General features: G+C 47.7%; 1 protein-coding gene across 1 annotated transcript in view; it reads right to left on the bottom strand.

Moving 5' to 3' along the window:
* Positions 1–13,645, bottom strand: part of SLC5A9 (solute carrier family 5 member 9) — a 72,114-nt gene extending 58,469 nt beyond the window's left edge. The window contains exon 1 of the mRNA XM_029945830.1: positions 13,574–13,645. Within this exon, the coding sequence (XP_029801690.1) occupies positions 13,574–13,645 (72 nt within the window). The remainder of the gene's footprint in view (positions 1–13,573) is intronic.
* Positions 13,646–13,868: the final 223 nt, after the last annotated feature.

Consider the following 13,868-nt stretch of genomic DNA (forward strand, 5'->3'; position numbering starts at 1 on the left):
AGAGCAGCCTAGAACAATCTTTGGTAGGGCTAGTCAGAGCTTTAGGAGTCTCTGATTGGAAGAATGTCGTAATTACTGCGGTTGTCGGAGGAGTGAGGGAGAAGGAGGGGTCAAGAACAACTTCCAAGTTTCTGACTGAGGAACTGAGCTCAAAGCTGGTTGGCAGGGAAATGAGTTGTTTGGGACAAGTGGGCTTTGAGTGGTCTGGTCAGAGATGTTCAGGAGGCAGAGGCGCTCCCCTCCCAAGATGCAGATTTATGAGCCGTGACGACATAGATGTTCTCGAAGCAGAGAAATGGGTGACACAGCATGAAGCCCATATAGCGTGGGCAGAGCACGGGGCCACGACACAAGCCTGATGAGCCTGGCACACAAGGTGTTAAAAGAGGAGGGGTATCTGGGATGGACTTGAGCACGCCTGCACCATCATGGGGCTGGTGCCAACACAGAGCAGCAGCCTGATCTGATTTTTCAGCCTTCCCATCCCCAGGCCTAACCAGCCTCACGCCAGTACTGTGCACACAGCAGTACCAACCTGGCCCCGTACCTTTGCTGGACGCTTGTTATCCTTCTGTGGTGTGTGTGTACGTGTGTGCACATGTGCGTGAGTGTGAGTGTGCCTGCATGTGTGTGCGCGCGGAGGCTCTTCCCCGCCCCCCATGCCGCCGCCTCCTTGAGGGCATTAGGGATCACATCCTTCTCTGCTGCTCTTGGACCGCTCACAGCTTCTCGGAAAAAAACTTCACACAAAGCAAGTGCTTTTTGCTAAGTGTGTGGTTAAATGTAAACAGATACAACACCATCAAATACTTACTTGGTAAAGACTGTGGATCAAGTTCTCTAGCAGTGACCTAATACAGGGCCCCAAATAAAACAGGTCCTCACTAGACACTGGCGGAAGGAAAGCAGGAAGGGGGACAGGACGGGGCCACCAGCTATATCAAAGCTATTTACAATAGTCACAGTAAGCGGTGCCCCAGGAGGCCGCAGGCTCTGAGAGCTGGACGTCTAGCTCCTAGCCCCCCCTCCACCAAGTCCGTCATGGTGCACGGAACAGCTTGCCCTTCTCTAAAGTGGGGGGCTGAGGCTACTGATCTTTCGGCTCCCTTGGCATCTGGCTGGAGTCCAGCTCACAAGCGTTGAGAGTCAGAGAGGGTAGAGAGGAAAGCAGAGGCCCGCTTGCTTTCTGCAATGACACACAGCAATGCCTACGCCTCCCATGCCTTCTCACAGAGAAGGAAACTGAGGTCCAGGGAGGTTGGATTTGCCCAAGGGCTCTGAGAGGAGGGAGGCCCCTGAGCAGAAGGCAGGGCAAACCCAGCGCAGGGGAAAGCGGGCCGTGCGGTGCTATGTGACTGAGAACGTGGCCTCTGGAGCCCTGCTGCGAGGCTGTGAATCTCGACTTAGGCAAAAACGTGTTCCCCACATTCATGAATTATTTGGGACTTGAACTTGTTCCCAAAGAAGCTAAAGGCATTGATTGGGGGAGGGTCGTTCCTGTAGCTTCCCCAAGTGTCCTCAGCTCTCTGGGCTAGTGGGGCAATGACGGTGCCGTAAACACAGAGGGCTGCGCTGGGCAGGCTCCTGACCGTGGGGAAGTCCTCCCTGGCCTCAGTGGCCGCAGCACGTGGTTCCTGCCACGCTTTTGACACATGCATATGCCTGGGCTTCACACCAAACCCAAAACAGCAGGATCTTGGGCGCGGGGCCTGGGCATCTGTGCGGTTAGAACTCTCCCTGGTGATCCTGGTGCCACCTGCCGAATGCACAGTGTGGCCGCCTCACCGCATTTCGGGTGCAGCACCTGCCCCCTGGTGAACACAGCAGGTACTGCAGGGACCTACAGGTCAGGAAACCCTTGGAAGTTCTAATCTGGGTAACCAACCAGCCACCAGACAGAGTGGGGCTTCACTACCTGCCCTGATACACTCCAGCCATGTAGCCAGAGGTGCACCTAGAAAAACTGGGCAGGAATCCAGTGTCAAATGTGGGTTCTTTCCAGGAGCAGCAAAAAAATGTTCCCCTTCCTTCTCCCGTGAAGAGAAGTGGTTTGGCAAAGTAAAGATGTTTCTTGGAGTGATGAGGGAGACAGGTAATGACAGAGAAGACAGCGAAGATGTGGGGGGGAAAGAAATACATATATGTGGATTCATTGAGACTTGTTTTTTCAGTAGCAGCATAATATGGCAAATTCATGACAGTTTTCCCTAGACTGAAGTGATGCATGAGATGGCTTCCATCAGTATTTCAGATCAGTGATTTCTAGGCACTGTATTTAGGCAACCCAGTTGTGCCTCGGTATACCTCCCCTGCAAAATGGAGGAAATCAAGCAGTGACTGTGTCATAGGTTGTGAAGAACAAATGAGACAGCATACGCAGGACACTCCACACTGTGTCTGTCTCAGTATTTGTCGCTACTGTTAACAGATCAGATGTAACGGCTTATTGAGAAACCTCCGTTCACTGCGGGTATAAATGAAGATCAAGTGATTGTCTCCCCTCACTGCGGCTGCCCAGTCTGGCCAGTCTCTAGTCTCCCCGGCCGATGCTGTCTCCAGGCAGTCCCTATTACCTCCTATCAGCAGCGGCTACTCCAAGCCCAGTCTTGCCCAGCCCACAACTTAGATGCCACATCATATCCAATTTCAGTATCATTTCTTCCCCTCCCTTCAGATTTCACCAGACTTGTAACAAGTTCCAGGAGTTTGAGGGGGTTTGAGCTTGCCTTTTCCTCCTCCATCTATCTTTTCTGGGCCTAGTGACCCTCGTGTCAAAGGAAGAAGGAAGACTAAGAGGGATCATCTTAAATAAGGGGCTGCTTGTAATTGGTGGAAAGAAGGCCCTGTTCTCACAATAGCTTGGTCTGCCTCCCTTTGCTGCTGGTGGCCTCTGCCTATATGTTGGTTTATTGGAGGAAAATGTCAATCTTCTGCCAGACCCTCATTGCTGAGAACCTCCCAGAGAGGAGTTGACTTGTCCTATAAGTCACCTTTGCCCCCAGCTCTGTCTGGATGTCATCTTACCTGGTCCAAACGAGCTCCTACCTTCTCTTATAACCTCTGTCCTCTCATAATAAGGGAGCCCAGCGAAACACAGCAGTCTTATTCTACACTCTCCAGAGGCTAAAGGTAAGTTGGAGGGTGGACACAGAGCAGAGTGTTTTCTTTTTCCCAGAAAAATTTCATGAGAGTGCTTACTCTCCCTTCAAAAGTGGGTTGCTCTTCCAGACTTCAGACTTCAGAAATCTATGGTAAGAGGCAAATGCCAGATTTCCATTTTTGCCCAAGATAAAGTTACAGAGACTAGATTTACCTTCCTGCCTGAAACAAAAAAGAAACTGACCAAAAAAAAAAAAAAAACCCCCACAGGATCAGAGAGTCCAGAAATTGACCCATACTTTTATGGACAACTGGATTTTTGACAAAGATCTAAGGTAATTCAGTGGAGAAAGAACAGTCTTTTCAACAGTGTTGTTGGAGCCATTAGATTTGCATAATCAAAAAATAGGTTCAATCCCTAGTTCATACCATATATGAGAGATTAATTCAAAATGCATCATAGGCCAAAATGTAAATTGTAAAGCTATCACACTTTTCAGGAGAAAATATAGGAGAAAATCTTTGGGACCTTAGGATAGGCAAAGTTTTTTAGATTCCACATCAAAGTACAACTCATAAAAGAAAATTTGGACAAATTAGACTTTTTCAACTTCTGCACCTTAAGAAAACTCAAGGGAGTAAAAAAACCAGCAACAGACTAGGTGGAAGTGTTTGCAGAGCATATATTTCATCATGGCTTAAATCCAAAAATGTGTAAAAACTCCTAAAACACAATAAAAAGAAAATAAGGAACACAATAAAAAATCGACAAAATATTTGAAAAGACATTTCACCAAAGAAGATATATAGATGATGAATAAATATATGAAGAGATGATCATCACTAGCAATTTTAAAAGCCACGGTGTGAAATTACTATGCATCTATGAAAATGGCTATAGTTAAAAAGACTCATCGTGCCAGGTGTTGCAAGGATGTGGAGAAATAGACGTCTCATACGCTGCTGGCAGGAATGGAGAATGGCAGAACTGCTTCAGAAGACGGTTTCTTAACATGTGTAGCTACCATATAATCTAAGCGTTCCACTGAAGATCTATGAAGACGTATGTCTGTACAAAGACTTGGACACAAACGGACATAACAGCTCTGTTTATCATAGCTAAAAATGGAAACAACCCCAAAGTCCATGAGCTGGTAAGTGGATACCTAACTTCTTATACACACATGTAGCAGAAGGCTGCTTGGCAGTAAAAAAGAATGAACTAGTGACACACGCAGCAGCACGGAGGAGTCTCAGTGTGTTCATGCAAACACAATAGAGTGCATATTATATTATTCAATTTAAATAAAACTCTAGAAAACACAGACTACTTCTACAGTAGCAGAAAGCAGATTGATGCTTTTCTGAAGAGACTAGGTGTGAAATGGGCTGGGGGGAGTGATTTACCAAGGGACAGACTTTTACAAAGGAAATTTGGGGATAATGGATCCATTCACTATCTTCAGTGGGGTGATGGTTTCATGAGTATCGGCATTCAGACATCAATACTTGCAAAATTGTGTGCTTTAGATATGTGTACTAGGGGTCAATTATACTGAAATAAAGCTGTGAAAGAAAAGGAAGCAAGGGCCAATCTTTTGAGTTCATGTGTGCCCTCAAATTCCAGGACGCAGAGGTCAAGCTTCTCCTAGAACGTTCTCTCTAAGCTCTGCTGTGCTCTAACAGTGCATCAGGGGAGATGCTGCATATTCAGTACCTCAGCAGGCATCCAACCAGGGAGTGAACCGCAGTCCCCTCTTCCCATGGACATTCCTGGGCTCTCGGGGTCTCTTGGAAACTCCTCTCTCAATCAGATCAAATTAGGGGAGAAATAGAGTGGAGGGAGCATCCTCTCTGTGAACACTGCACTTCCCACGATGCTTCTGACAAACTTCCCCCGCTCTGCTCCTGACCTACCTTCCGGTGCAAGCCGGAGGGATGGGGTGTTCCGCAGGGTAGGGCCGTCGTGCGCCCAGAAAGCTTCAGGCTGCATGTCGTGCTAAGTCAAGAAGTCCTTAATGACATCCCTCTTGGGGGAATTAAGATTTGGGTTAGCCAGATCTTGAAGTCAGCAGAGTTTTGTTCCAGGCTCTCCTCCCACATTCTTCTTCCCTCTTTTTGCTCCTCCTTCCAACTTTTAGCGTTGCTGAGTAAGTACAATAGACGACTCTTGTATGTCTGGTGTTTTTTCACTATGTATGCTTTCTGATACCTAATTATTTAGCTTTCCAGAAACAATTTAAATATTCAAATCATGGACATGTCCTGTCAAGGCAAGTAGGTTTTAAGGATGCCTGCTGTATGCTGGGTCCTGTTCCAGATGTTCTGGGAGACATGAAATGAAGAATGAAGACAGAATTTTTGTAAGGTTCCCATAAGAAACTCTAGTAAGTGTTCTCTGTGAACCCCACTTTGAGTGAGTCACTTTCTCTCCACAGGCTGACCTCTCACTTCCCACCTGACCCGAGATTCTCTGCTTCTTCTTTGAGACTCTTCAGCAGGACTTGCAAAGATGTCTGAGACCCTGGCTCCCAGCCAGCCTGGGGCTAATGTGAAACTTTGCAGGCAAATTTGCCCAGGAGCATTCTTCTGGGCTCCCAGCTTTGCCCCAATGGGCCACATCAATCACTACAGAGTCTTCCTTGGGAGAAAGTGAGGATACGAGCCCGGTTACCTGTGACAGCCTCCTGAGGACTTCCTTCTGCCAGCTGAGCCCCCAGGAGGGGAGACAGTCATGAAGCTACCCACTTCAGCTGTGCCCTTCCTTTATAAACAAGATCCCGTTCTTTGAGTGGGTACTGATGCCAAGCTTGGTGGGAGAGGGGGACCAGGAGAGAGAAATACAAGGGGCCCAGAGGCTCACATTAAACCTTATAGCTAGAAGAAAAGTCACCTTGCTCACCTCAGAGCAAAGACACGAGGGCCCAGAGAGGGAGCATGTCCAAGACTATGCAGAAGGAGGGGCAGGACTGAAACGAGGAGTCACGTGTCCTACCTCCCAGTCGAGGTTTTCTCCTCCAGCCATTTTCATTTCAAAGGAAATGTCTTAGCAGCTGGGAGATGGCTTAGCATTCTGCTATTAGGAATCCTGGATAGTGAAACTTCTTGCAAGCTTCTTCCTTCTCCTCTCCTGGAGAACCGAGTTCTACAATCAGGATGAAATTTCATTTTCTGGAATGGGGTACCTCAGGGTTTTCTTCTGAGTGGAAAAAGGAAGGGTCGCTTCTCAGGATGCAGGTAAAGATACAACAGGAGAAACAACTCACAACAACTGCCTGGGAAGTCGGTGTTATTATCTCCCTGTTGTACGTTAGCAAACAGACCATCAAAGAGGTAAAGCAGTTTGCCCTAGTCAGCATTTGAACCCATAGTTGATTCAATCAAAAGGATTTAAGAGATAAAAGAGAGTATAGATAGAGGCTAAAGATCTGGAGACAAATGTGTCTTATGGAAGATACTGGATAGATGCTCAGCAAACCTGCTTCCTCTTCCTTCCTGGCCATTACTAGTTCCCAGCCTCGTTTGCTGTCTGGTGTGATAATGTGACTTAGTTTTAGCCAGTGGACTTTGGGCAGAGGTGATATACTCCACTACCAGACAAGACCATAAACTCTTCCCACATGTAACTCTGTTCCCTCTCTCCTTCTCCACTTGTTGGTTGAATGCCCCAAGGAGGCCCTAGAACACGCTTTTTCATCCTCAATGCTATTGGCATTTTTGGCCAGATAATTCTGTTGTGGGGGGCTGTCCTGTGCATTGTAGGATATTTAGAAGCACCCCTGGTCTCTATCCAGAAGATGCCAATAGCATCCCCACTCCTCAGTGTGACAACCAAAATGCTCTCAGATACTTCCAAATGTCCCATGAGGAGCTAAATCATCCCTGGTTGAGAACCACTGGTCTAGAAGATGCCAAAGGCACATGGTGGAAGAAAGTAGAGTCCAAAATGTCTACATGGAACAGAACACCCTTCCCACATGGGTCCATAACATGCAAGAAATCAACTTTTACTTCATTAGAGCCACTGCGTTTTGGGAGCTGTTGGTTCAGAAGGTAGCTCACCCTGGCTGATATGGTACAGCCAGGTACTGCCAGATGATCCCCATAAAAAGACAGACTCATCCAACCAGGCAGAACAGCACTAGACAAGGGCCCACTGCTGTCTCCAAGGACCCGGCCCAAGAGGAACATCAGAGAGTCACTTCCTGTGAGCAGACTACTTTCAAGATAAGGAAAATAGTAAGGCTGAGTTCTGCATGAGCTTTATGTGAGCTTCTACAGAAGTTTCTGCCCAAATTCACCCATATGCTTGCTGGGAAAACCTTCTTCTTGGAAACCCCTTACTCATGGAATCAGGAGGCTCTGCTCTGGGGAACTCCAGAGCCCACTGTCATTTCTCTACATCCAAAGGTCTAGCTTAGCACAGAAAATGGCCTATATTCTACTCAGCACAGAACATGGCCTATGTTCCAATTTTCTCACTAAGTACTTTAACTTCTTTTACTATTGCAGTCCAGACTCAGTCTTTGGCCAAAGTCTAGGGTTGATCTGAAGCCTCACTTTGTGACCAAGGTGCAGGTTCAGCTCATCAAAAACAGGACTTGGTCTGTGACAGGAAGACAGAATGGGCTGTGGAAGGTTAGAACCCATCCTCAGGCCCTGAATTAGCTGGTGAATGTTGTCTGAGGCCTCATCACATAATTCACTTCCTTTCTCCATTGTCCTTTATATTTCCATGTGCTAAATAGCTCAGTGATATGCTAACTGCTTCCCATAAAGCTGTCAAAGGAGTGAAATGAGTGACCTCGGTCCAGGAGAGGCAGATCCATGGAAGGGAAGTAACTGGCTGGAAGTGAAAAAAAAACCCACTAATTTGTGTCCAGATCTCATCTGTTACTAAATGATTGTTCCAAACTGGACAAATCATTTTCTTTCTAGAGACCTTTGTTTCCTTAACATAAAGGAAGAACACTGGGCATCTCTCTTAATTTTAACGTTCACTGCACTGAGAAGTACTACCTGAGATCCTGTTAATGCATCTACTGTTAATGGTAACCATGTGCTGCTGTTGTTTTCTTGCCCATGTCACTATGTCTAGCCCAGGCCTTGGATGTTGTGATACTTGGGTGTTGTGATACTCAACAAAAGTTGCACTGACTTCCAATGGGCCTTCATTAACCCAGACTCTCTCCCCCAAACCCCAGTCTATTTCATTATGGAAGAGACTGAATTAGATGAGTTTGTAAGCACCTTCAACCTACTCTGTCCTAGAATTCAAGGATTCTAAGATTCTGTATCTTAGAATTCTAATAATCTGTATCTTTAATATTTCAGATTTTAGTCTTAGTATCTGGGAGCCTAAAATTCTAGACTCTTTGTAGTTTTATATTCTAAAGGCATGAGAACCTAGAATTCACAGATAATTTGAATTTCTCCAGGAAATAAGTGAATTTGCATAATAGTAATAACTCAGATTTTCACTGGCTCCTGGCCCCTGTGCTCCAGATCCCTAACAGGTGTGTCTCAGGCCCTTTTGTGTGATCCACTAGAAAGCACAGTCGTCTGGGCCCCTCACTGGGCCATTTACTACGTGGAAACATAAAGGACAACCAAGAAAGGAAATGGGTTGCCCCCTCTCGCTCCCTTGCTAGGTCTGTCTGATTACTACTGGACAGCCTCTTGTCATTCCCCCATGCCCTCCACCTCCTCTCTCTCTCTCTCTCACACACACACACACACACACACACACACACACACAAATTAGCTAGATATGTCCAACTCTGTCTAAACTTCAGTGGTAGACAGAGGCCTAGACTCAAGCTGAGCTCCTAAGTTCTTAATATTCTCATCATTCAATATTTTCTATACTTTAGCACTTTAATACTTTAGTATTTTAGGGTTTTCAGATAGCTTAGAATTCCATGTTTCTTCTAATTTGTAGCCTGAATATTCTTGGATTTTAAAAGTTATATTCTAGGATTATACAAGTTTTGGATTCTGAAATACTGATTCTAGGATCGTGGAAGGTGCTGGAGTATTTCCTACCTGCTCTGGGAGGCGCTGGCATGAAGGCAGGCAGGGAGGCCTTCGAGGGTTCTGAGTGGGGCTGTGGGCGGGAGTCATGGCCCTTGGGTGCACGCACAAGCACATGGAAAGTGTCGCCGGCCGCGATGGAAGGAAGAGCAATCCAGCTTCACAGAATGCCCAGAGTCACATTCTAGAGAGCTTCCCAGGCCCTCAGCAGGCAGTGAGCACCAATTTAACAGCCTCCAATCAAATGTGTTATTTATTTTACAAGTAACTATAAATAGCAAAATAAAACTTGCGAGTTTATGTCCGTGAGTGGGCCCCAGAGTTATGAAACCTGCTCGTGGCCAAACATTTGGGAAGCTAGGGAAGAGGGTGGCTGCCCATCCCCCACCCCCACCTCCTGCCGGCCTGGTCCTAGCCCCCTGTCTCCCAGGGGTGGGAGTTCTGAAGGTCTGATCCCGCCCAGCTTGGCCACAGACCCCTCTGGCCATGGTGAGTGGAGGGGAGGCTGGGGGGGGCGGGCGGAGGGTTCAGAGCAGTGGAAGTGATTTAGGCATGTGTCAGGAAACTGGGGCCCAGCCCGAGTCTCAGATTTCATAAGAAGCCCAGGGGGCTGGCAGAAATTCTTGGCCCAACACATCCCGGAGCCAGGGGCACCATCTGCGGCCAGAAGCAGCACAGTCCCAGCTCGGAGGAAATTGAGGGCAGAAAGAGAATTTTTTCTGCTGTGGCAGGGCTGGGCCTTCAATACAAATGACTGCAATCCACATACTGTCTGATGCTGTGGGAGTTTTGACAAATGCTAGGCAGTTGGTTTTACTAAGCACCTACTATGCACCAGCCAACATGGGGGACAGGGAAGTCTCTTGTTCTTGAAGCCTCACACAGGCCAGTGCCTCAAGGTAAAGCCCCAGTGTTTAGCCTGGCCTTCAAGTCTTCTGGCACCTGATGCTGTTGCTTCCTAGTCTCACATCTGGCCCTCTCTGCTGTGAGCCCCACTAGCATCCCAGTGTCCCATATGGACGAGCACATCACAGCCCACACTCCCCGTTCCCCCAGCTGGGGTGTTCGCTCCCCACCCTGCTCAGGAGCAGGCCAGGCGCCTCCTTCCCTGTGAAACCTGTCCTCTGCATGCTTGGGTTGCACCTGCCCTGAGTATAAAGCATATTCTCATAAGGTTCCATTTAAATGTCAGTCTCCCCATTAGACTGCCCCTTTACTCACGCCTGTATCCCCAGCCTGGAGCACGGGCCTGGAGCGGTGTTTATTTATTTAGGGTATTTGCTGACACAGAGCAGTGGGCAGTGTCGCCAAAGCATGCCTGAATAAAGTGGAAGAATCTGTGCAGCGTCAATGAGAGCAAAGTGACGTCCTCACATGGCAGGGGCAAGGCGAGAGAGATCTGAGGCCAGGTGATGCCAGGCTTTTGATCCCAGCAAGATGTATGAACTTTTACGACTGGTTCCTCCCTGTGCTAACGGGATGGCTATAAATAGATTACTTAATCCCATTGTCCTCCTCTGTAAAATGGGGGCAGTTGTGAGGACCAATTGAGCTCATACATGTAAACTACTTAGGACCGTGCCCAGTGCCTGGTAAGCATTCAAAAAATTCGAACTTTTGTGACAGTTATGATAGGAGAAAGGGTAATGCAGTGACATCTTCGTGGAAGTCATGAGGAAAACAGAGGGACTTGCCAGCCAGGTTGAACTAGGCAATGGGTTGGCTTCTAGTGGAAGTTAAAGCTTTCTACCCCCTCCTCCCTAAGACTCTGTTTTGTGACTCACATGGTCAAAGGTCAAGGGTGATTGTGAGTCAGAGTGAGGGTAGAGGTCTCAGTGTGCTGAAGAAGTGTTCGGGCTGCCTGTCCTGTGGTCTATTTGGGATTTAATTCCTTGTCTGTCCTAGCCCTGAGCCTCTCTCTATCTCTCTGTCAGTCTATCTCCCTCCATCTTTCTCTTTGTGTGTGTGTGTGTGTGTGTGTGTGTGTGTGCATGTGTGTGTGTGTGTGTGTGTCTCTCTCAGGATTGGAGCAGGAATGCTTTCTGTCTCTTAGCTCCTCTTTTTCTTCAGCTCGTCTTTTCCTTGCTTCTCTACCTCTGTCTTCTAATTTCAAAAGCTGTCTAGCAGCATAATGTAAGACCATTAATCCCAGCCAAGGAATTGGAAAGCCTGGGTGCCAGCCTCAGCTCTACCATGAACTTCTGGTGGGTCCTGGGCAAGTCTCTTCTCCTCCCTGAACCTAAAGGCTTCTTAACAGTGAAAACATCAGGGCACCTGGGGGCCTCAGTCGGTTAAGTGTTCCACTCTTGATTTCGGCTCAGGTCAAGGTCTCACAGTTCGTGGGATCAAGCCCCCCTGCCCCAAGTCAAGCTCTGCACTGACAGCATGGAGCCTGCTTGAGATTCTCTCTCCCTCTCTCTCTGCCCCTCCCCTGCTTGCTCTCATGCTCTCTTTCTCTCAAAATAAATCAATAAACTTAAAAAAAGACAGTGAAAACATCAAGCTGCTTGCTGTTCTATGTTCCTTCTGTTCTACACATCCGTATATCTCCGTGGCAGTATTCTCTTGTGTGGAAACTGCTCTGAATCCACAGGAATTGTCCAGACAACTTGTTTTGCTTCATCATTCAGACAATGTTTCTGGAGAACAGATACACAGAGAGTATGTCATGCATTATACCAGGAGCTGCTGATCATGAGGTGACCAAGCCAGACAGAGTCCCTGCCTGCAAAGAGCCCACATAAAATGGGTCTGGAGAAAGATCAGATAATAAACTCGTTACCTCACAATCATGGACCACTTAGGAAAGGAGAGAATTCATGTGGGCCAAATGCCTCATGTGAACCAGATTCCTTGGCCTAGGTCATTTCATTGGTCCTCGCAATCACTTTGTGAATTAGTTATTGTCCTTCCAATTTTTTAAATGTGTATTTTATTTATTTTTGAGAGAGAAAGAGAGCATGTGTGAGCAGGGAAGGGCCAGAGAGAGAAGGAGACAGAGAATCCAAAGCAGACTCCGTGCCATCAGGCAGAGCTGATGCAGAGCTCAAACTCATGAACCGTGAGTTGGATGCTTAACGAACCGAGCCACCCAGATGCCCCGTCATTCCCGTTCTAAAGGAAGGGACACAAGGCTAAGAAACAGTCAGTAGCTTTTGGTCAACGTCACCCAGCTAGTTGTGTCAGACGTGAGTCCACTACCACGCCGGGTGTCCTCCCCACACAGCATGTCCCTCAATCCATCTTGCTCCTGAACTCTGAGGCCTGGGTGCACCGGGGGAGCAGACTCTGGGCCCCCCTTCCTAGGACAGGCATCCTAGGCAGGCCTCCAGCCGGGCCTGGCTTCTGGCGGCGGCTGCACTTCAGACCCCTTCTGCTCGCTCTCCCGTCCCCTGAGACAGCCGTGAGATTTGTAGCTGTGTTCTGCCCTCCTGGCTCATAACCCTATAAAATAACAAGCAGCCTCAAAGGTAGAGAGAAAGGGGGACAAAAATAAAAAAAATAAACACTGATGAAGATTAAAAATGACCAGAGAGTCTTAGGGATTTATGTCTCATAAAGTGAGATGGCCAGGGAGGCCAGACAGGGAGCAGACAGCCCTGACGCCTCTGCCTTGTGCATAATTTATTCCAGAAAGCAGAGGCCTCTTTGGCGACTCACACAGGCCAGGGTGGTTCTCCAGTTCTTCCCAGTCCACTATCTACAAGGCTTGGCCTGTCGGGCTGAGTCAGAAATTTTGTTTTTGCAGATCAAACCCACACGTTTGATACTTTTTCATGTCTGTGATGTTGTCTGAGGTTCATCTTACATTCCCGGAGAGGCTGACAGGACGAGGACCTTTATCCCCATTGGTCAGATGAGGAAATTGAAGCTGACAGAGGATGACTCATCCCGGGTCTCCCAGGGAGTCAGGACCCTGAGCCGGGCCATTGTCGGTGGCTGTGACAGCCCCGATTGGGTACACATTTCCTTTCCTTCTCATCCACCCTCCCCAGTTCCTAACCCACCCTCACATCAACTGTGGTCAGCCAAAAATTAATTGAATGAACCTCTGTTGAGTAAGAACCATTGCAAACAGAGAGATAAGCAAGATGAAAACAGATGCTAAGAACAACCTAACACTTTTTGAACATGTGGTGTTGGTGATGATAAGATAAAGGTTATGTTGATGGAGGGCTTCTCTCCAATGTGATAACCAGAAGAGCAAGAGTACATACGTACATACAAGCTGCGGAGGGAGGTCAGGAAGAAGGGTCAATGGACGGCGAGACACAGGGGAGCCTGTCTATTTGCCATCGCCTTCCAAAGCGGCGCCCTGGGCGTCAGGAGGGTTTTGTCCTGGATGACTTCCCATCAGATGCGTTTGTGGGTAAGAGCATGTCTCAAGATTAAGAAGTAGCTGACAGCCAGCCTGGACTTTGATGCCACTGTCCTGGCTCACCTTGTTGCCATCGAATGATGGGCTAGCAAACATTGTGCCGCCCTCCACCTGCAGTGGCAGCACAGCCTCCATCCTTGTTGTAGGGTGGAAAGAACTCAGGTTTGGGGATCTGATTAATCTGGGTTTGAATCCCAACCAATTGAATAGTTTTTCAGCCTCTCTGAAACTGTTTTCTCAACCTTGAGATGGAGAAAGCAATATCTACCTCAAAGTTTTGCTTTGAAAATAAAATAAATGGAAAGAGAATCTTCAAGTTTACCCATATTAGCTCAGCCTTCACAGGAGGCCCCAAGAT

The sequence above is a fragment of the Suricata suricatta genome, chromosome 8 (assembly GCF_006229205.1).
Source record: "Suricata suricatta isolate VVHF042 chromosome 8, meerkat_22Aug2017_6uvM2_HiC, whole genome shotgun sequence".
In the NCBI taxonomy this organism is placed as follows: Eukaryota; Metazoa; Chordata; class Mammalia; order Carnivora; family Herpestidae; genus Suricata; species Suricata suricatta.